At 32.9% G+C, this 20,851-nt stretch overlaps 9 protein-coding genes across 9 annotated transcripts; 4 read left to right on the forward strand and 5 right to left on the reverse strand.

The window, feature by feature from the left end:
- Positions 1 to 44: 44 nt before the first annotated feature.
- On the reverse strand, positions 45 to 1,536 carry BX664DRAFT_365861 (DRAP deaminase; the record flags this gene model as incomplete). Its single annotated transcript, XM_051548498.1, has 4 exons — positions 45 to 759; positions 821 to 962; positions 1,043 to 1,310; positions 1,387 to 1,536. 4 exons carry the CDS (start codon positions 1,534 to 1,536, stop codon positions 45 to 47), a joined length of 1,275 nt encoding a protein of 424 aa, XP_051398807.1.
- A 410-nt stretch (positions 1,537 to 1,946) lies between these two features.
- BX664DRAFT_335030 (uncharacterized protein) lies at positions 1,947 to 3,809 on the reverse strand. Its single transcript, XM_051545822.1, has 4 exons — positions 2,929 to 3,809; positions 2,765 to 2,854; positions 2,599 to 2,693; positions 1,947 to 2,525 (listed from the first exon to the last, which is right to left on the reverse strand). The coding sequence occupies exons 1-4, from the start codon at positions 3,604 to 3,606 to the stop codon at positions 2,195 to 2,197; spliced, it is 1,194 nt and encodes a 397-aa protein (XP_051398808.1). The 5' UTR covers positions 3,607 to 3,809; the 3' UTR covers positions 1,947 to 2,194.
- A 684-nt stretch (positions 3,810 to 4,493) lies between these two features.
- On the reverse strand, positions 4,494 to 6,923 carry BX664DRAFT_335034 (carboxyl transferase). The gene is made up of 9 exons (XM_051545823.1): positions 6,795 to 6,923; positions 6,395 to 6,721; positions 6,274 to 6,315; positions 6,067 to 6,214; positions 5,359 to 5,980; positions 5,103 to 5,278; positions 4,955 to 4,965; positions 4,783 to 4,876; positions 4,494 to 4,710 (listed from the first exon to the last, which is right to left on the reverse strand). The coding sequence occupies exons 1-9, from the start codon at positions 6,891 to 6,893 to the stop codon at positions 4,556 to 4,558; spliced, it is 1,674 nt and encodes a 557-aa protein (XP_051398809.1). The 5' UTR covers positions 6,894 to 6,923; the 3' UTR covers positions 4,494 to 4,555.
- Positions 6,924 to 8,038: 1,115 nt separating this feature from the next.
- On the forward strand, positions 8,039 to 9,475 carry BX664DRAFT_335036 (uncharacterized protein). The gene is made up of 5 exons (XM_051545824.1): positions 8,039 to 8,232; positions 8,343 to 8,387; positions 8,465 to 8,627; positions 8,725 to 8,921; positions 8,983 to 9,475. Exons 1-5 carry the CDS (start codon positions 8,115 to 8,117, stop codon positions 9,318 to 9,320), a joined length of 861 nt encoding a protein of 286 aa, XP_051398810.1. The 5' UTR covers positions 8,039 to 8,114; the 3' UTR covers positions 9,321 to 9,475.
- A 28-nt stretch (positions 9,476 to 9,503) lies between these two features.
- BX664DRAFT_335040 (leucine-rich repeat-domain-containing protein) lies at positions 9,504 to 10,661 on the reverse strand. The gene is made up of 4 exons (XM_051545825.1): positions 10,527 to 10,661; positions 10,383 to 10,423; positions 9,911 to 10,246; positions 9,504 to 9,821 (listed from the first exon to the last, which is right to left on the reverse strand). Exons 1-4 carry the CDS (start codon positions 10,603 to 10,605, stop codon positions 9,699 to 9,701), a joined length of 579 nt encoding a protein of 192 aa, XP_051398811.1. The 5' UTR covers positions 10,606 to 10,661; the 3' UTR covers positions 9,504 to 9,698.
- Positions 10,662 to 11,192: 531 nt separating this feature from the next.
- BX664DRAFT_350571 (uncharacterized protein) lies at positions 11,193 to 13,213 on the reverse strand (the record flags this gene model as incomplete). The annotated part of the gene is made up of 2 exons (XM_051547631.1): positions 11,193 to 12,487; positions 12,679 to 13,213. The coding sequence occupies 2 exons, from the start codon at positions 13,211 to 13,213 to the stop codon at positions 11,193 to 11,195; spliced, it is 1,830 nt and encodes a 609-aa protein (XP_051398812.1).
- Positions 13,214 to 14,113: 900 nt separating this feature from the next.
- BX664DRAFT_335042 (phosphate-induced protein 1) lies at positions 14,114 to 15,217 on the forward strand. The gene is made up of 3 exons (XM_051545826.1): positions 14,114 to 14,329; positions 14,389 to 14,496; positions 14,554 to 15,217. The coding sequence occupies exons 1-3, from the start codon at positions 14,167 to 14,169 to the stop codon at positions 15,183 to 15,185; spliced, it is 903 nt and encodes a 300-aa protein (XP_051398813.1). The 5' UTR covers positions 14,114 to 14,166; the 3' UTR covers positions 15,186 to 15,217.
- Positions 15,218 to 16,490: 1,273 nt separating this feature from the next.
- Positions 16,491 to 18,422, forward strand: BX664DRAFT_298591 (coth protein-domain-containing protein; the record flags this gene model as incomplete). Its single annotated transcript, XM_051542280.1, has 4 exons — positions 16,491 to 16,792; positions 16,904 to 17,137; positions 17,200 to 17,577; positions 17,651 to 18,422. The coding sequence occupies 4 exons, from the start codon at positions 16,491 to 16,493 to the stop codon at positions 18,270 to 18,272; spliced, it is 1,536 nt and encodes a 511-aa protein (XP_051398814.1). The 3' UTR covers positions 18,273 to 18,422.
- Positions 18,423 to 18,684: 262 nt separating this feature from the next.
- BX664DRAFT_335048 (t-SNARE) lies at positions 18,685 to 19,939 on the forward strand. Its single transcript, XM_051545827.1, has 6 exons — positions 18,685 to 18,808; positions 18,886 to 19,201; positions 19,349 to 19,441; positions 19,498 to 19,604; positions 19,674 to 19,768; positions 19,834 to 19,939. Exons 1-6 carry the CDS (start codon positions 18,777 to 18,779, stop codon positions 19,908 to 19,910), a joined length of 720 nt encoding a protein of 239 aa, XP_051398815.1. The 5' UTR covers positions 18,685 to 18,776; the 3' UTR covers positions 19,911 to 19,939.
- The last annotated feature ends 912 nt before the right edge of the window (positions 19,940 to 20,851 follow it).

The raw sequence follows: 20,851 nt of genomic DNA on the forward strand, positions 1-20,851 counted from the left end.
TTTATGACAATTTGTAAACATCTAATTCAAAATCAAATAAAAGTCTAATCGGTAGTCGCCGAGTTAGTCAAAATGGGCGAAGAAGGACAGGATGATGATAATGATGACGCTGCTTTTGTTGTTGTTGTTGTTGTTGTTGTTGATGATGATGTTGTTGTAAAGGTATCGTTTGCCCATTCTGGAAGTTCAGTTTCATATTCCCACCCTGGTCCCTTGTATTTCCAAGCATGTAGCCATATAAAGAGTGAATCCCGAGGTGGATCGACATACAATGCCACACTGCAATCAGAACATCGTTCACCAGATTCCACTTCTAATAATTTGGTCTTGTCTGTGAATTCAACACAATCCTTATCGGTTGTCATCGTAGTCGCAGAATCTTTTTCATCAGTTGTTGTTGCTGAGGAAGATGTAGTAGAATCCCATTCTCCGGTCTGGAAAGGAGATGCCTCCATAAGTTTATCCACCAACTTTTTCGCTTCTTCGTCTGACATGGATTGACCTAGATGTAAATTGCTTGCCCATGAAGTAGTATTACCATACAAAGGATCATTGCCAATAGGATATCCCAGATATTTCAAATGAACGCGAATTTGATGAGTTCGGCCAGTGATGGGTCTACATCGTACTACACTTGTTTTGCCATTGAAACTGATCCGATCGAAGATGGTTGTACATGGTTTTCCTTCTGGATGAACATAGTTGACTGACATTTTATGAGATATGGTTCTGATGGGTGCTTCACATTTGATTTCTTCCCTAATCAAATAAAAAGAATCTAAGTTTTTTTTATATTATTATTATTATTATAGTGACTTACATTGGAAATTCACCATCGACACGACAAATGTATTCCTTCTTAATATTTCCCCTGGTCATTTCTTTTTCCATACGGGATGCCTTGATAGATGATTTACAAATCAGCATCAGTCCAGAAGTCAAACGATCGAGTCGATTGGATGCTAAAAAAATTAAAACGTATTATAAAATGAGTATTATCTTTCTTTTTTTTTTTATTTATTTATTTTATCAATCTACTTACGAAAGAGTTTTGGTATATTACGTTCCTTTTTCAAGACATGTACTACGGAATTATGACGATATCGACCAGCAGGATGAACAGGGATGCCACCAGGTTTGTCAATGACAAGTAGATCTTCAGTTTCATGAATAATTTTAATTGGACTATCTGTTACAGGTGGTTCATGACGATGAATCTTGTGTCCTACTACATCACTATTTTGAATCACAGTATCCGCATCAACTTGTATCCCATTCAATGTAATCAATCCTCTTGCAATAGCATATTTCTATCACCATATACACACAAAAGTAATAATAATAATTAGTTCCCTCCTTTCTTTCTTTCTTTATTTGGTTCTTTACGTAATATTGTTCATTGCGATCTCGAAATTCTTCACAAAATACTTGCATGATCGTTCGACCCAACCATCGTCCTTTGGCATAAGCTTGATACATAAAATAATAAGGCTTGACTTTCCGAACACCTTTTACAAAATAAAATGTACTAAGCATAATATACAAATTATAATAAAAAAATAATACATTACCATGTTCAAAGTAGTAATCGGCTTGAGCCATGTCATCGATATCACGAAAGTCGAGTTTCCTTTGTTGTTTTCGATTTTTGGGTGGATAATCATGGGATGACTGATCGCCTGAAAGCTTGTCTAATTTCCTTTTTTTCTTATTGTTAACTTGTTTGTCCAGTTGACTGTCATCGGATTTTCCTTTATTCACTTCATTGTCTGACATGTCCAATAACATGAAAAGGGAAAAAAAAGGCAGGGAAACAAAAAAAAAAAAAAAAAAAAAAAAAAAAAAAAAAGTTTGTTCAACAAACGGATGGAAACTACACTGAGATTCAAAATTAACCAATGGAAAGTGTCAATGAACTGATCAGCTCAATCGTAAAAAAAAAAAAAAAAAAAAAAAAAGGGAAATGCTTTATTCGACAGAAGAAAGGAATATCACATACATCAACTACAAAACTAAAACTAAAAAAACAACAAAAAGGAGAAAAAGAAAATATATATAAAAAAAAAACAAAAAGGTAAAAGAGGGAGGATGACAAATCATACGAAACCAAGGAGGAATGAAACCAATATGTCTTGAGGTTCTTAGTACCAACGTGGACCAAAGGAGAGGGTGGAATCACTGTTCATTTGACACATTATTCTTTTACTTCAGTCATCAAATCATTTTCACAATCAGGTGGAGTGGCTACAGTCGATGATTGTTGATCAATTTGATGAGAAGGAGTAAATCCAAGCATTGTTTCAGGTGTCACTGGTAACTGATGATGATTGAACGTAACGGCCGTCATTGATTGATAATCGCGAGGTGAGGCTGATTTAAGAAGTCGCTTTCGTGCAGTTTGATGCTTAAGTTTCTTCTGAGCAGGTGAATCGGCAAATCGAACTTGTAAGGCTGCAGATGATCCAGTGATGGTTTGGCCATTAAACTTGTCAATGATGGTCACAGCGGAATAACGATCCGTCAATCTACAAGCAAAAAAAAAGAAATCGATATCAATCTATTTTTTTTACTTTATATCATATATTTCATTTATATTACCTTGCAAATCCAACACCTCGACTAAGTCCAGATTGAGGATCTCTTAAAATACGATTGGAAACTGTCTTGCATGGTAAAAATAATTCCTCTAGTTTCTAAAAATATAAACAAATCAAAAACAACATCGATCCATAAATTAAAAAAAAAAAAAAGAGTGGTTTCTTACCTGTTCTGTCATGTCCAATGGGAGATTAGAAATATAAATATTGGTCGAGGTTTCGTCTTGAAGGTTTCGTAATCGTGAGCTAAATGATTCCTGAAAGGATAACAAAAAAAAAAAAAAAAAAAAAGAGATGAGTTCATACATACATGTAATATATAGCAACTTACTTGACCAACCCTTGCTAATGATGCTTGTAACCCATTGCTGTTCAACATTTCAATCGCCTTGAGACAATCATCTTCGTTTTCATACATAGCGAATCCATACCCTTTACAGTCACCGGTTTTTTGATCCAAAATGGCTTTGGATGAAATAATGGTACCATAAGTGCGACATAAATCCAAAAATGTTTCATCTGTCATGGAAGAGGCGAGACCACGTACATACATGTTATGAGAATGATACTGAGAATCTTGTTGTAGTTGACGTTGGTATTCTTGTAATTCTTGATGCTCTTCTTCTTCTTCTTGCAATTCCTTTGTTGTCATTTGATGAGATGGTTGTTGTGAACGAGATCGATGTTGAAGTCGTTTCGATGGATAATGATGCTGATGATGATTTTGATGATATACTGTATGCTGATGATGAATTTGCTGCTTTTGTTGAGAAGGAATATTACCACTACGTTGCTCATAGGGACCAGGAAGATAATGATGAGGAGGTGATCCAGGTGATAAAGTAGGATGATGACCTGTCAATACTGGTGAAGATATATGTAACGGTGGGAAACGTTGTTGATGATGATGACCAGGCGGAGGGATTACATAAGCTGCATTTGTTGGAGAGGATAACGAGATATTGGTACCTTGATAATGATAAGTTGGACTAAAAGTAGTGGGATTCATAGATGGTGATTGAGGATGTAAAACAGGAGAACCAGGGTAACTTTGATATCCCGCGTGCGAATAGTCAGCATAGTATTGAACCGAATATTGTGGGCTAACTGGATAAACATAAGCGTATTGTTGTTGTTGTTGTTGTTGTGGCTGTTGTTGAGGATGTTGAGGAAGTGGAACTGGTCCTGTAGGTGATACAATAATTTGTTGTTGTTGTTGTTGTTGCTGTTGTTGTTGCTGCTGTTGAGGATCATTTGGGTCCAAAGATGATTCAATTGTAGGATCAATATAACTAGCCATATAAGGAGGATAAGGTGGTGAAGTAGGTGTCAATACATTCCCATTATGATCCACCGCCAAAGGAATAATATGAGGTTGATAGTAACGAGGTTGCTTATTATCCTGATCCAACACTGCTGCTGTTGCTGTTGCTGTTGCTGGTTTACTGGCATTTGCTGTGCTCACCATATGAATTTATCTTTATATATTATTATTATAGATAAAGGGCGTGAAAGATAATAATATATAAAAGATAATATATTAGAAAGAGAGAGAGAGAGACAAGGGGAGATGGAAAAGAGGAAGCGTAACAGTTAAAAAAAAAAAAAAAAAAAAGAGAGAGTGAAAGAAAAAAAGAGGGAAGTGGAATAAAACAATTCAATAAAAAAAAGGGGGGGGGGGAAGAAAAAAAAAAAAAAGAAAAAAAGAAAAAAAAGAGGAGAAATTCTCTTGTCCTTGAGTGAAAACGTCATCAGGCTTGAAAGGTATCTCTTTTTTTGGTCAACGCTCCTTTTTGCCTCTCAAGGTAAATCATATTCATCTTGTTTCATCCATGTGTCCTTACTGATAGATTTACCATTGACACGTGGTAACACACAAACATATATATATATATATAAATACAAACGAATAACACATACAGTTTATTATGTAAAAATAATAATAATAATAATAGTAATCAAGGTCTATAAACTACTCTAGGTCCATTCACTTTCACTTTTTCTAAACGTACAGGTAAAATATGATCATAAATCATTTGTACCCATTCACAAAGGATAGGACGAGTATGACGAGGATCAATCAATTCGATATCAAAAGCTTCAGCTGTTCGAACTAAGATATAAAAGAAAAAATGAGAAAAAAATTATTATTATTTTTTTTTTTGACTGTTTTATTATATCTTACCAGGTGAACGGACAGCTTCAAATTTGGCCATGATATTATCATAGAGTTCTTGTTTTTTATCGCCAGCAGCATCTAGTTCCCGCTTATAGGCAGCCTAACCATTCTCATCAACAAATCAAAAAGCAATCATCAGTATAAACACCGCAACCTGGAATTCTGTTTGTCAACTTACATAAATTCCCCCTGTTGAAGGTGGCCAAGGAAAACACATATACACACAAAAAAAAAAAAAAAAAAGAAGGAATGATTAGTCTTTTTGTCATTGATATATATATATATATATATATATATATATATATATATATATATATATATATTACCTTCCAATGGTAAAGAGCCCCAGTCTCCAGATGGCCATGCTACTCTCATATTGGGAATACGATTGTCAACAAAAGCAGCACCAGCGACACCAAATACCTTACGTAATACAACTGTAAAGTAAGGAATATCACATTGATATAAAGCAGCTGTTAAAGTTGATCCATGTCTAATAGTTCTAAATAAAATAAATAACCAAAAAAAAAAAGAAAGAAATGTCAATATCAGTTTTGTTTTTTTTTTTCTTCTTTGAGTTACGCTTCACGCTCAGCTTGAGTGCCTACTGAAAAGCCTGCATAATCAGCAAAATTGAGAATAGGAATACCAAACACATCGCATAAATCAATATGACGTCTAAACTTTTGACAACTAGCAGTGGTCAGAACATTTCCTTGCTTGCTTCCATCAAAAGAGATAATACCAACAGGATAACCATTTAAACGAGCCAATCCACATACAGCACCATCACCCCATCGAGCACCAATTTCAAACCAAGAGCCTTGATCCATTACCCGAATAAGAATATCTCGAACTTGATAAGACCGTTGTCGTCGCCTTGGAATAATAGAAATTAGTTCATCGTCACATCGATTGGGATCATCATTTTCGTTATTGATTCTTGAAGGTAATTGATGTGTGTTGGCAGGTAAGTAAGAGAGGAATTGTCGAACTTGAGCAAAACAATCATCTTCATCTACAGCAAGATTGTCAATGGATCCATTCGCAGTATGAATCAAAGCACCACCTAAAGATTCCTTGGTCACTGTTTCAAATGTAGCATTAGCAACAATGGGAGGACCAGCCGCAAAAAGGGAGCCAATATTTTGAGGAATCACCGAGAAATGAGTCAATGTAGCTCGAGCTGCACCTAAACCAACCGCTATTCCATAGATTAATCAAAACAAAACAAAAAAAAACAATTAAGTATTCAAGTTTTGAATATAATCTTATATTTTGTAAATTTACCAGGACCAAGAGCAGCTGCCACAACAGGAATTTCAGATAAACTTGCAATCATATCATGCATACCAATTAAAGGAGGTAACATAGTGCTTCCTTTGTCCAAAGCTAGTGTTACAGATCCACCCCCACTACTACCATCAATTAAACGCACCTAAAAGAAATAATGTTAGAAAAAAAATTAAAAAAAAAAATAGAAAAACATCAACTTACCATAGGTATTTTTAAGCTTCGTGCAAGTTGTTCAGCATATAACTAAGAGAAAGATTTGTGATTAATTAATTAATTACATTCATTCAATTTTTGAATTGAATTCCTTTTTTTTTTTCGTTACCGATTTTCCCCAAACAGCACCATCAGCATGTCCACCACGAATAGTAAAATCATCAGCAGCCACAATAATAGGACGTTGATTCATCTTGGCTTTTCCAGCAATAAAATTAGCAGGAGTATATTCATCTTTTTCATCCGTATCTTGTTTGGCATATTTGGTTCTTCCAGCCACGCTTCCAAGTTCATAAAAACTATTTTGATCCACCAAGCGATCGATTCTTTCTCGTACCCAAAGTTTACCTGTTGTCTTTTGACGAATGTAACCACGATCGTTTGCATTTGCTGTTCGGTTTTGTCGTTGCCTTCTACGTATTTCATGAATAATATCCTGTTCGATTATAATAATAAAAAAAAATAAATAAAAAGTCAGACCAAAAAATTATTATGCATTATGTTCTAACCTTCCATTCAGACTTTTCCAAGGCTTTGTCTTTCTTAGCGGTAGGTTCCAAGTGATTGGCGATTGTATTTAACCGTTCAAGTGTTTTGGATGTTGACATTGTTTGAATTGGAAAAGAAAAAGAAAAGAATAAAAATTAGAAAAGGGGATATTTTTTTTTTTAAAAAAAAAAAAATAGGCACGTTTTTTCTCACCAACCAAATCTGCTTACAATGGGAATTCCTTATTCAACACTCAGGTAAAAAAAAAAAAAAAAATGAGCCAATAAAATTACTTTCTTTCAGTTTTTGACTATGAAATGGGAGAAATCTATCCTATCTGTTCATCTGCAATCAAGTGGTAGAGTAAACTTTTTCTTTTCGTTTCTCGTTCAAAAATGATCATCATTGCACCAAACTTGGACTAAGCATAGATGAAATCATTCTCTTTTACTTGGCTTAATGAGAGTTTATTACTTTACCTCCCAATTTATGGAGTAAATAAAAAAGGAAGTGTCGATATCGTCATTCTTCATTCAATAATGATCATCATCCAATAAAATGACCACCATTAGATTCCTCTTCAAAAAGTAGTCAAATACTATCTAATATCATTTTATCGTTTACCTTGCCAGCTAATGTGCAATAAACACCAAAAAGATTTCATCGATTTTTCCAAAAATTGCCTGATGTACCCTCGACGATTTATTTTTACAGCCAAACTTTGGCTGAGGAGTTCCAAATTTTTGGCTGTAAAAAGCCAAAATTACAAAAACAAAAAATGAAAAATAATAACGTATCTAATAACCCTTCAGATTCTCATTTTTTAAGTCTAAACCTATCACCTTACTGTATAAACACCATTAACAAAAGATATGTATATATTCTATGATTATTTCTTTTGTTAGTGCATCAAAAAGACAACTTGCCAATAATGGGTAGAAAATCGCAAGAAAAGCTCATCTGACAGCTAATGTCACTCTAAAAAGACACATTCAAATTCATTTTGAGATATAAACCTTCGATCATATCGTAGCTAGTAAACTATGTGTTTATCATATAGGATTATCATTTTTTATTAATGTATTAGAGCACAAGTAAATGATAAAAGTTTAAAAAAAGGGGAAATACCACATGGCATTTGCTTTTGAGTTTCAGGCCTGGTTTTTTTTTTTTTTGGATGAATTGCAAGACAGCAGGGAAAAAAGGCAATTTTATTGGCTAATTCTTTTTTTTTTTTTTTTTTTTTTTTTTTTTTTTTTTTTTTTTTTTTTTACCTAGGAGATCTTGGGCCTTTCTTTCTTTTTGTTTGTTTTCTATTTCAATCTAATACTTAGTAGAACATGGCGGCTATCAATGACAAGGTTTATCAAAAAGTACGTGAAAAGGCAAAGGAACATCACTTGACAGAACAAGAAATCAATGTGATTGATAAGGCAAGACAACAACTCAATTCTCATAGTACGTAACAACATACATATACACACAGAACTGAAATCCATTTTGTATTAACAAGTTTTGATTTATGTTTATTAACTTTTTATTACTATTTTTTGTTTTTCCTTTCAAAGCTTCTATGGGTGGGTTTGTTGGTGCTAGTACCGCTTTTCTTATTGGTAATCAAGTTATTTTATTTTTTTTTTTGGTTTGATGTTTTTCATAATAACTGATATAATTGTTTTTTAATATTCAGGTAAACGAAAGAAATTCAATCCTATACAACTTCTTGCTCTTGCAGGTGGTGGTTTTTTGATGGGATCTCAAGTAGGTTTGATATCAGGGGCTCTTGCTGGTGTAAATACAATCAAGACTTTACCTAATCCACAAAGACTAGTGAATGTGATTAGAGAAGTACAGTAAGTTTAAAAACACGTATATACACACATAAGTATCGACATACATACAATATAAATGATTCCTCTATTTTTTTTTTTTTTTTTTTTTTTTTGGTAGACTAGAAACAGTGAACGAAAAAGTTGGATCATCATCACCTAATACACTTCATCCTAAACCTATACAACATACTACATCATCATATTCATCCATGTCATCACATCAGCAATCACAAGTGGATGATTCATTTGCATCAGAAGATTTAGCATTACATGGTGATTACACTAAAGGAGGGTCAGAATTCCAGACAGATAGAGGTAAAAATAGAGAAAGAAAAATTCACATAACAAGATCTATATTTATGTATTGATTTTCTAGCTGTACAATTACAACAAGAAAATGGATGGCAAACAAATACAAATCAACAACAGCAATCATCAGTATATAATCAACTACGACAACAACCACAAACGAAACAACCTAGTAAATGGGATGAAATCCGATCAGGAAATTTACCAAATACAGCATGGGCAAAAATTCGTCAGGAAGCAGCAGAACGTCGAACCGATGCTAAAAGTATTGAACAAGCCAAGGCCAACCGTGTAGCTCAATTGAAAGAACGTGAAGCTGGATTTGATGATCTTCCTCGTACTAGAGAAGAAGCCGAACGACGAATATCAGGAAGACGAAATCAATGGGGAGATATGATCAGTTAGAATAAACTTGTAGATTAGAATTACCTTTTTGTATATCATTCCTTCTTTATATATATATATATATATATATATATTTATGATGATTTGTTTCCCGTCCTTTTTATATTTTTGTATATTTGTATGAACATTAATAATAAAGAAAAAAAAAAGACAAGTTGTTACATTTTGATATCATAATCTTTTTTTTTTTTTATTTGATCAACATGGAATAAATATAAAAGTAAAAGGAAGCAAGTGATGAATGGGAAATGATTTGTCTATACAACTGTGTGATAGGTTTAAAAAAAAAGGATGTATGGAAGCGATAGAAGAGAGTGTGATGTTGCAAATAGAAGAGGTGATAATGTTTGTGTATGTGTATGTGTTGGTAGACGGAACTTATGCAGTTGTTGGTACACCTTCTCCAGGTTCAAATGTTTTGGATTTGTTGCCAGTGATGGATTGTGCTAATTCGTTGTCTTGACCATCAGCTTGAAATAATTCTCGTGCTTGATCACGTTCCTACATACAAATGCATATATATATATATATATATGAGAAAGGCATCAATGAAGATACTCAATAATATCATTTTTCTTTTTGATAATTACCTTTTGTTTGACCTTGTTAAAATCCAATACACGAACAGATGGTAACTTGTAAATGACATATAATCGATAATGCTCCTTCTTGGTGACAGGATTATCCAACAATACTAAATGATCCAATTTTCTAAGTGTAGCTAAAGGTTCAATATCTCCAAGTTCTTCCATCGAATTGTTCGTCAGCACCAGCGTTGTCAATTCGGGTAAATAGTTTTCCAGTCCAGTATCAATTTTTGATATACGATTGTTGGCAAGAAGAAGATGCTTTAGTCGATTCAGGCGAGGGAAATTGCCAAGTACTTTCAAGTCGTTGTTGGTAAAGTCGATTGTGTCATTCAAATCCTATATTGATTTATTAGTTTTCGTATGTAAAAAAGAAAAAAAAAACAAATACAGAAAATAATTCAAATGAAGTGAGTAAGGATCATCAAAAAGAACCAAGTTGTATATGCTTTTATATATTTATATATATATATACCTTTGTTGCGCCCAAGTTTTCAATAGTAGGGATTTTCAAATCTATAGTTCATATAAAATGAGACAAAAAAAAAAAAAAGTAGGTTAGTATGATGATAGAATAAACAATACCATATGACGCGCGTGAGTATTTCAATGGCCATACTTCTTAATACTAATTCCCGATCTTTGAGAGGATTGATGTGAGTGACAGAGTCATTGATGAGGTCCACAGTAAGTTTCATATCCAAGAAAGGGTGAATCAAAAAAAAAAAAAAGTATTGAAGGCGGGGAAAGGAAAGGTAAAGAGAAAAAGGGAAAATGTTAAGAAACAAGTAGGTGGCTGGGTCATTTTCCAGACAAGACGGAATTTCAATTATTTACCAACATACTTCAAATCACCAAGTACCATTGTCTTTTGTTTGGATGATGATGACGATCAATGATGATTGATATAATAATAACTGATGATGATGATGATTATCGTCAAAACAACATAGGAATCATAAGCTTTAACAAAAATCCATAGTTAGTTCATTTTACATTACTGGATTTTGGTAAACAAGGAATGATCTGATTTAAATCCTGTGACATTTCTATGATATATGCTTTTGAGAATGAGTAAATGATCATCATTGAATGGATTGATCTCCTCCTATCCTCCATTCTATAGATCTTCCAAGACAGGATAGTCAAAAAAAAAAAAAGAGAGAGAGAGAGTGAAGTAGGAAAAGAAGGCTTTTATTTATATATAAAAAAGGAGTAAATACACACACAATAAATCAATAGAATAAAACTATCATAAATAACCACATAAACTAATCAAGTAAAACTAGGACAAAGGACAGACAAAACCACCAGTAGCAGGTGCGACCATGACAGTAGGTTGATAACCAAAAAAGTCCAATCCCCAAATATGTAATGTAACCCAAAATAATAAGGAGAGAGATTCATGTTGTTTTGGAGGAGGTGGTGGTGAAGGAGGTATTGTAGTAGGAGAATGTATCGTGGTTTGATTGTTGTTGTTTGATAGAGTATGATTGTTACTGTTGATTACCGTTGTATTGGATGAGCCATCAGAATTTGAAGAAGATAAATTACTAGGATGATCGCCACCACGAGAAATCAACAATGAACGTCGAGTAGGAGAGGATGACGTGCAAGCTTTCTTGAGACTAGCAAAAGTGGTATCAGACACATCACGAGCTTGATAATCCAAGGAGACACCCAATTGAATGGTAGAGATTGTATTTGGACTTAAGACTAAAGGTTCTGGATGATCATTTTGAAACCCCTTGCCGATAATATTGCCTGTTAAAGCATCTTTGACCAAAACATGAAGTTGTACTAAACGGGTAGGTAAAATAGAGTTTTGTCGATTATCCACAGTAAAATTCACCATCCATTGACTTTCAAATTGTACATTGCCCACCAATGCGCCTTGATTTGTTTCTGTGATTTTGGCTGGAGAGATTAATGATGCACCTTCAATCCGTATCAAAGGAGTACGAGGCCATAGAATAGAAGAGAGTACGATCAAAAGAAGAATCGATAAAAATATACCAAGTACACGCCATCGAGTTCCACATTTCCGTTGTTGCTGTCGTTCTTGTTGTTCTTGTTGTCGTTTTTTGTTAATATTGGCCATCATAGCTTGTTTATTGGGACGTCGTCCAAAAGATAAAAAACAACATCCAATCCAACAACCTCTAGGCTCCATCATATCGTCTTGTTGTTGATTATGTTTGCTGGAAGATTTGCTTTGTTGTAAATCTAAATCATGTTCTTCATCGCCATGTCGAGTGGTTGATGAGATATCACTTTCATTTTCATTTGTACCGTCGTCGTCCTCATCGCCGTCTTCTTGTTGGTCATTGTCTTGAGATCGTCGATAATAATCATTTAATGATATATCAAAATATTCATCTTCTGTCGAGTTTTGTACTTTGGCTTGTTTATTAGTACCGAGATCATTACTGACGAGAGTATCTTGACTTCCAAAAGGTCGAGAATGATTTCTACTACCACGATAAAAGTTTGATGAGGAAGGTGTTGGTGTTAAATCCAAATTGAGATCTAGACTATCATTTGTATGTTGAGAGAGTGTATCAAGTGGATGAATGGTTCCTAGAAGAAGAAGAAGAAGAAAAAAAAAAAAAGAAAATAAAGAAAAAGAAAAAAAAAAAAAAAGAAAAAAGGAGGAAAAAGAAGCGCGGAGTGTGGTTAGAGAAAAATAGACTTTTCCTAGTCGAGTTCCAAAAATCAAGGGAGAGAAAGAAAGAAAGAAAGAAAAAATTGATTTTTTTTTTTATTATTACCTGTAGATGCTACTGTCGTATGATCTTGTTTCGTAAAAGTAGATGATGATTTCATAAATGCACTAGCAATAGTAAGTCTAGGAGTAGATGAAATTTCCATTGATGATGATGAAGCTTGAATATTATTGTTATTATTATTATTGGTACGATCAGAATTAGAAGGATTTTTATCAGAAGAAAATAAATCCTCCTTGTCATTCAGGATAGTAGAAGTATAAGATAATGGAGAAGAAGTAAGAGGAGAATGTTGATAATTCGAAGACATGAATCTATCTGCAATAGATAATCTAGGTGTAGTAGACATGATTGGAGTAGAAGGACGTCGAAATTGATCTGATGTTAGAATTTGTTGTGATGTCAATGATTTTGATCGACGTTGTTGCTGTTGTTGTTGTTGTTGTGAACATGATGATGATGATGATGAGGATGGTGATAATCGTATAGTCTGATTCGGTGATTTTCTATTATCATTCACCTTTGGAAATGAAGATGAGAATTGTTGTTGTATAGGAATAGAATCATTTGAACCTACCATTATTTTGGGTTTACTATAATGATGATTATATTATTTACAATATTTATAATTAAAAATGACAAGAATGAAAAAAAAAAGAAGAATAGAAGAATGATAATGAGAAAAAAAAAAAAGAAATCAAGTTTTAGACAGCAACAATCTATTGTATATTCAGGGGACCTTGTTTGATTTTTTTCTTTTTTTTTTTTTTTTCTTCGCCCCTTTATGACTCCTAAAAGAAGGAACCTCTCTTGTGCTTAACCGTGCACTTTTATTTTTATATATATATCATACTGTTCTTTTTTTTTTTTTTAAGCGGTAAATCAACATTTTCTCTTAATCAAGTAGGAGTGGTTTCAATTGACTCCTTGACTTATAATAATATGGTTGGCTCCTTTTATCGTCAGGATCTATCATCATTAGATTTCATATAGATTGAAATAGATACCATGATCAAAATATCATCATTTAAAACAATCATATATAAAGTATTTAATTTGATTTGACTGAATATCATGCAAAATGATGTCTTATTGTTCTTTTTTTTTTTTTTTTTAATCCAAGTAATAATCGATTTTACTTAAAAAAGGATTACCCCCTTTTAGGAAGTTCGGCAAATGAAAAAGATCTATATTTATAATGTTGAGCCAAAATCTATTCATGACAACACTTTTCATATTAGTTGTTTGTAATAAAAACTCTTAGTAAAAATTAAGAGAGAAATAAAAAAGACAAAGGAAAAAAAAAGGATATATGATGAAATATATTATTTAGATTGAAAGAGATACAAAATCATGCTCTATCTCATTGTAATTGTTATTCCATAATAGACCTTAGCAGTGCAATATATTATTAACCAATCAAAACTCAGAATGGGTTTTTGTACTTTTTTTTTTGTATTTTTTTTTTCTTTTTTCCTCCCTTTTGTTTCTTTTTTTTCTACCCCCCCTTTAAAATATAAACCAACTACTGTCATGTTATTATCCTCACTGGGTATATTTCTTTTTTCTTTGGCTGGTATCGTCACTTGTCAACAACAAACATCTACTAACAACAGTTCATTGAATTCAATTGCCACTCAATATGGATCTACTTTCAAAAATGCCGGAGGAAAAGTTCTCACTAGTTTCGTGAATGGTAAAAAAACTCTTTTTCTTTTCGAAACAAGCTTTTATTCAACCTTTTTTTTTTGTTAGCTTATGTTATATTTTATGGTGATTGGAGTTCAAGTAATGCTACTACAGATCAAAAGACCTTTTTAGGGTTCTTGGATGATGTATCTACTACTTCTTGGTTTTCTATATGTATGTATATGAAAAGATTATTTCAAATAGACAACTGATTTTGTATATTATATATAGTGAAAGAATATACAGACAGCAATGGTGGCTCAGTATCTGGACCTCTCAACTTGGCAGCAGCTGTACATGATACTGGTAGTGCTGGACTCAACTTGACCGATCACAATACTCACAAAACCATCATTCTAAACGCTGTACAATCTGGATATCTATCAGCAAACAATCAATTGGACAGTAACGGCATATATATTCTTCTTCTTGGTCCTAACGTACATGATTCGGAATTCTGTAGCACCAATTGTGGATATAACTCTTACAGTGATCAATTCCAATATATCTTTATCGGTTATCCTGGTGGTTGTCCACAATTTTGTGTTCCTACTATGATTCAACAACAGTCACCCAACAACAGTCCATCTATTGATGCTGCCATTACTATTTTATCTCATGAACTTCAGGACGTCTTGACAGATCCTCGTATGGATGCATGGTCCATTCATTCTGGTAATCAAGTTTATGAAATTGGTGATTTTTGTTCAGGTGCTTCTTACAATACTTCAACTGAACAATGGTTCGGCAATCTTCAAACTACCTCCACTGGCGCAAACTACAACTTGGAATTCGATAATGGAAAATACTTGGTGCAAACGATTTATAGCAAGGAAAAGAATTCATGTTTACTTTCCAAATAGGTATAATATATATATATATATATATATATATATTGTCTTGTCTTATCGCTTCTATCCTTCGTATTGATTTCTACTTCCCTTTGTATACCATTTATTTCCTATTTTTCTCTTTTTCTCCTCTTACATTCTTATCATTTTACTCTCTCCCTTTGTCCCTTTTACGTTCTCTAGTGTAGCTCCTTCTTTCTCCACCTCCTTCTTTCATAGTATTACTGTTGTTAGATTTGTCATCTTCAGGTGTTGTTGTATCATCCTCGTGTCTATCTGTATATCAAATAAAATAAAGAAAAAAAATATATATATATATATACAATATACTTTTTATTTTATTTTTTTCAGGACTTCAATAGAGTTTAATATTAATCGATCTACAAAAAAAAAAAAAAAAAAAAAAAAAAGGATACCGAAATGAATGACTTTAGAATTATTATGTAATGAAGACCCTCATCCATGCCTTCGGGAGATATCAATAGTTCATCTAACTATTACATTGTCATTCTCTATTATACAAAAATGTACTTAGCCGTAACGGATATGAACAGTTGTTAACGTTCTAATACGTGCCTTTCTCCCTATATATATATATATATATATATATATATATATATATATACTACATTTTCACCCATTCTGGCCATAAGAAACTCTTTATACTAATTAATCCTCCCCCCTTATCTATTCATTCTTCTCTTCTATTGTTTTCAAAATAAATCGATGGATTTTTAATCCTGGAATATAGTAAAAATAAGTATTCCCCGGACTTCCAAAATAAATAACAATAAAAGACTGATACTTGGAATGGATTCCTTTTTCTTTCTTTGATTTGTTTTATTTTTATTTTTATTTTTTTTTAAAAAAAGAATTTAAATGAAGTTTGCAGTTACTCAACCGACATTTATAGGTATAGATATCAAATTTTAAAACCTTAACATCGTGATGATGGATGACAGATGATGATCGGTACTGACGGTATTATTTTTTTTTATTCTTCTATGATCAATAGTCTTTTCTTTGCTATGTTTGGTTTTTACGACGGTGAATGCTCAATTATTCAAATCACTAAGGTCATTGATATCAAGAACCATGGAAGATAATAATAATAATGAAATATCATTTCATGTGATAGCCGTTGCCAGTCAAACAAAAAACGATACTGTGATGCCTACGACAATGGCAGTAGAAATTGTAAATGGATCATCATCCATGGTGTATGTTATGCAACCATCATCTGATTATCAAACCAATGTACTTCATCATGTCACTATTCAAAAACAACAAGAATCAATATTAACATATCGTTATGTCATGGTGGAACCTGGTACTCAAAACATCATTGCTAGTGAACCATTTGAGCGCACATTATCCAATGGTCAAACAACGTTGAATGAATTCTATGGACGACAAACCACTGTTCAAGACATCAAGACCTTTCCAACCGCTACAGATGTTAATGTTTTTCCTACGGGTTTTGATCGTGCTCCCAATAAACTTCATCGATTTAATGAGATCGTCACTTTTCATATCCAGGCTCCCCCTGATCAAGTAAAGCACATGCATGATCAAGTCATGGAAGATATCACTGTCAAGTCCACTATCACCTATATTAGGTAATTACTGAAAAATGAAAAAGTTTTGAAACGTCGTAATTTTAATTTAATTCTCTTCTTCTTCTTCTTCTTCATATTTCTTTTTTTTTTTTTTTCTTGTTCTCCTTCAAGTTCCGATAAAGTCAAGGAATTTTCAAACTGTTCTTTTAGTGTTGGTGGTCGATCCTCCAAACGGTTTACCAAATTACCTTACAAATTCAAACTAGATGGAAAGGAACATTTGGGTGGTTACAGCAAATTCAAGTTACGAGCCTCTACTTCCGATCCAAGTTTTGTCCGTGAAAAGATAGCTACTGATTTATATTATGCAGTGGGTCGTCCTACTACTCTAGTGAGCTATGCTCGGTAAATGACTCTCCACTTATTATATCGATCTTAACTAATTCAATCATTCTATTCTCATATAGTGTTATCATCAATGATCAAGGTATTGGACTATTCTTACTGGAAGAAGCATATAATGATCGTTGGCTTCAAATGGAATTCAACCACGGCGAAAAAGGATATGACAATGGTGTGCTGTACAAGACTCTGGGTGCTCAAGTACAGGACAAAGAATATGCTGATCTTAGCTATCGTGCAGATGATTGGGACTACTACAATATAGTATATCAGATGGAAGAAAGGTCAAAAGTGGAGGATAATGGTATTCAAGATTTAGTGTCTTTTACTGAATTCATTGATGAACAACTTCAATGGCAAGAATCTCAGGATGATAGTAGTGACTTGGATGCCTCTGTTGCACTTTGGCAAGAACAATTGAATGTCAAAGGTTTTTTGGCAAAGTAAGTCATGATTGAACATATGTGATTTTTGTTATTTATTTTTATATAAATCATATTTATATATTATATTTAGTATGGCGTTGGAATTCTTACTTGGTTCTTGGGATGGTTATATTCAAAATGCACAAAACTATTATCTGTATAGACAACCAAATGATGGTGAAATGGATTGGATAGCATGGGACTTTGACTATGTTTTAGGTAGTGGACCAGTCAAAATGGATACATTACTTGAGGGTGATTATCACAACTTCACTGGTATTTCGACGCGACCTCTCACCAAAGCAATATTTCGTATTCCAACTTTCCAGCAATGGTTTGAAGATCAAGTGAAGTACATCAATAATCAACTCTTTACGCCTCAAGTTTCGTTCCCTGTGATTGACAATTGGGTGACATTTTTGAAGCAAGATGTATTGTGGGATCAAAGTCTACCTCGTGTTCGAACTGGGAAAAACTTTAACAATTTAATGGGTGGTTCTTCAGATGATGGCAATGATAAAGATAGCGATAAGATGTCAATGCCCTTGAATTTTGATGCAGGAACAGCTTTGGATTTCATTCATCGGATTAACTCGAACATTACTATCGACAACGCCATTAATGGTCCTACCAACTACAAATCTCTCTTGGCCATCAAGGATTTTATCAAACAAAAGGTAGATAACGTGAACAATGCATTGAAATCTTCTTAATTATTATTTTTCCCTATTTTATCATCATCATTATCATCATCATCAATCATCAGTCATTATCAATAATATGATTAGCATATAGATAGTATCATTATAGTCATCTTTTTAGTTCTCATTATTATCATCAAATCATACACATAAAAGTAAAACAGTAGTTAATAAATATTTTCTTTTTTATTTACTCTCCTTTATTTTATTTCTTTGTTTATCTCCTTGAGCTATACACTCTTTATCCCTGATATCATTTTTTTAATATAAATGATAAAATGAAATCCCCTTTTGTAATAATGTTCATATTCTCCTGATGAATTAGTTGTCACTTTTTATTTATGGGTTGATCCTCAAAGGGGTCATACCAAAAATGGAAGACTGAGATTCAATTGGAAAATCGTACCAAGTCAACGGTTTTTTTTTTTTTTCATTTTTCTTCACTCTTTGCCTTTCTCACCTTTTTGATTCTTTCCCTTATTCACATTGACAATCACCATACCATCATACACCATCATGGAAGAAGATCCTTTTGTTATAGTAGAGAAGTAAGTTAACTTGGACATGAAAAGAATACATTCAGATAATAATATCCTATCTATCTATATATATTTTGTTTTTTCAGTCAAGTCAAGGAATCTTTAGTGAATGCTGATAATTTATACTCATCTTGGAAACGAATACGACAAACAGTCAAATCACCACAAAATCAAGAATTATTATGGACAGCAGATGAACTCGAGTCATGTTTAGAAGCTATTGAACAGGACCTTGATGATTTGGATGAAGCTCTAGCCGCTGCCAAGCTAAACCCTCAACAATTCCACCTTTCTGCCAATGACTTGAATACCCGCCAACTCTTTCTTATACAATCTCGAAATACAATCCAATCAATACGAAATACAATGGCCAATCCTTCTCCAAAATATGATGATTCAAAGGTAAACAAGAATAATAATAATAAAATAGGCACCATATATATATTATAAAGGTGTATGTATTTGGAGTGATATGAATGTACTGGTTTCTCAATATGAAATAATCATCTATATATATATATATATATCATTTTTATTTTGGATAATTAGTCTTCTTCTCCTAGTCAATCTGACACTTTTACACCCTACCGATCAGAACAAGACAATAGTCGATTTATTGAAAATGAACAACAACAACAACAGGTAATAAATTAAAATGAGAAATTGGAGATACGTATTGACATATTTTGGTTTTGTAGGTGATGTTTCAAGAACAAGATCATCATTTAGATTCCATGGCTGGTACTTTGGTGAATCTTAAAGATATTGCTGGGACAATGAATAGAGAAATTGATGATCATGTTATGTAAGTATTAAAAAAAAAAAACCAAACCAAATGATACTATCTTATGACTTTATCCTCTTTTCATTATAGTCTTTTGGATGAACTTGGTGATAATGTGGATAGAACAGAAGGACGATTGAAAAGGGCTATGCATCGAGTGACAGATATTTTGAAGAAAGAAGAAGGTAATGATTATAGATTATATAAAAAAAACATTAAAAGTAACTAACTGGATTAAATTTTTATATAGAATCTAAATCAGGTTATTGTATATGTTGTCTTATTATTATTCTTATTATTTTACTTGTACTTGTTATTATTATTTAATAAACAAACGTTCCATTTTTTTTATTTTATGATGATGCATAAACGACAATATGATATGAGCCCCATGATGGCTTACATTTTACATAAAAGCCATAAAAATAAAATAAAAAAAAAGACTGTTGGTTACACCATAAAACTTGGCGCTCCAATATACATCGGAAAATGAAATATTTGTATATCATCAGTGAAATCTATTTTTTGCTCCTTTTTCCTCTTTTCTTTCTTTTTCACGCTCCTGACTCTTCTTCTATCTCTCACTTTTCCCTTATTATTATTATTATTATTAATATTATTATTATATTATACCTGTATACTCTCTCCCTTATTGTTGTATTACTACTTTGAATTAGTTCAAAAAAAAAAACTCTTTTACTACATCACACAGTTTCATATTTGAATTCCTCATGTCTCAATGGCAGAACAATACGGATATGGGGTCGGAAGATGACCGGTCTATGGGTGTGAATCAATCGAATCCTAGACATTTTGAAACTTCCTCTTCAGAATATGAAATGGCAACAGCACAACGGCCTTTTTATCAACAAACGGGTTCCTACTATAATTCAGGTAAAAAAAAAAAAAAAGACCTTATTACTACTGAACTTGGAAACTAAACAGCGACAAGATTTTATTGGATATGATTTGATTTAATTAACACCTTCTGGACCCTTTTGTTTATTTGTTTAGCGACTTTTTCTGATCGACAATTTGTACGGGAAGAAGATGAAGAAGGTCTACAATTATTGGATCATCCAGGTTCTATTCAACGTCCTTCAGCTCCATTCAGTCATCCTAGTTCTGATGGATCAATACCTATCGACAACAACAACACTAGCATGGTACCTTATGATCAAACACATCATCAACAATTGGAATCCTCTACTTATAAGACCGAAATTTTTGAAAACGTACCAACAATGCGAAGGTCAGTCATCAAGGAA

Source organism: Halteromyces radiatus (genome assembly GCF_025201355.1).
Source record: "Halteromyces radiatus strain CBS 162.75 chromosome Unknown BX664scaffold_5, whole genome shotgun sequence".
Taxonomy (NCBI): domain Eukaryota; kingdom Fungi; phylum Mucoromycota; class Mucoromycetes; order Mucorales; family Cunninghamellaceae; genus Halteromyces; species Halteromyces radiatus.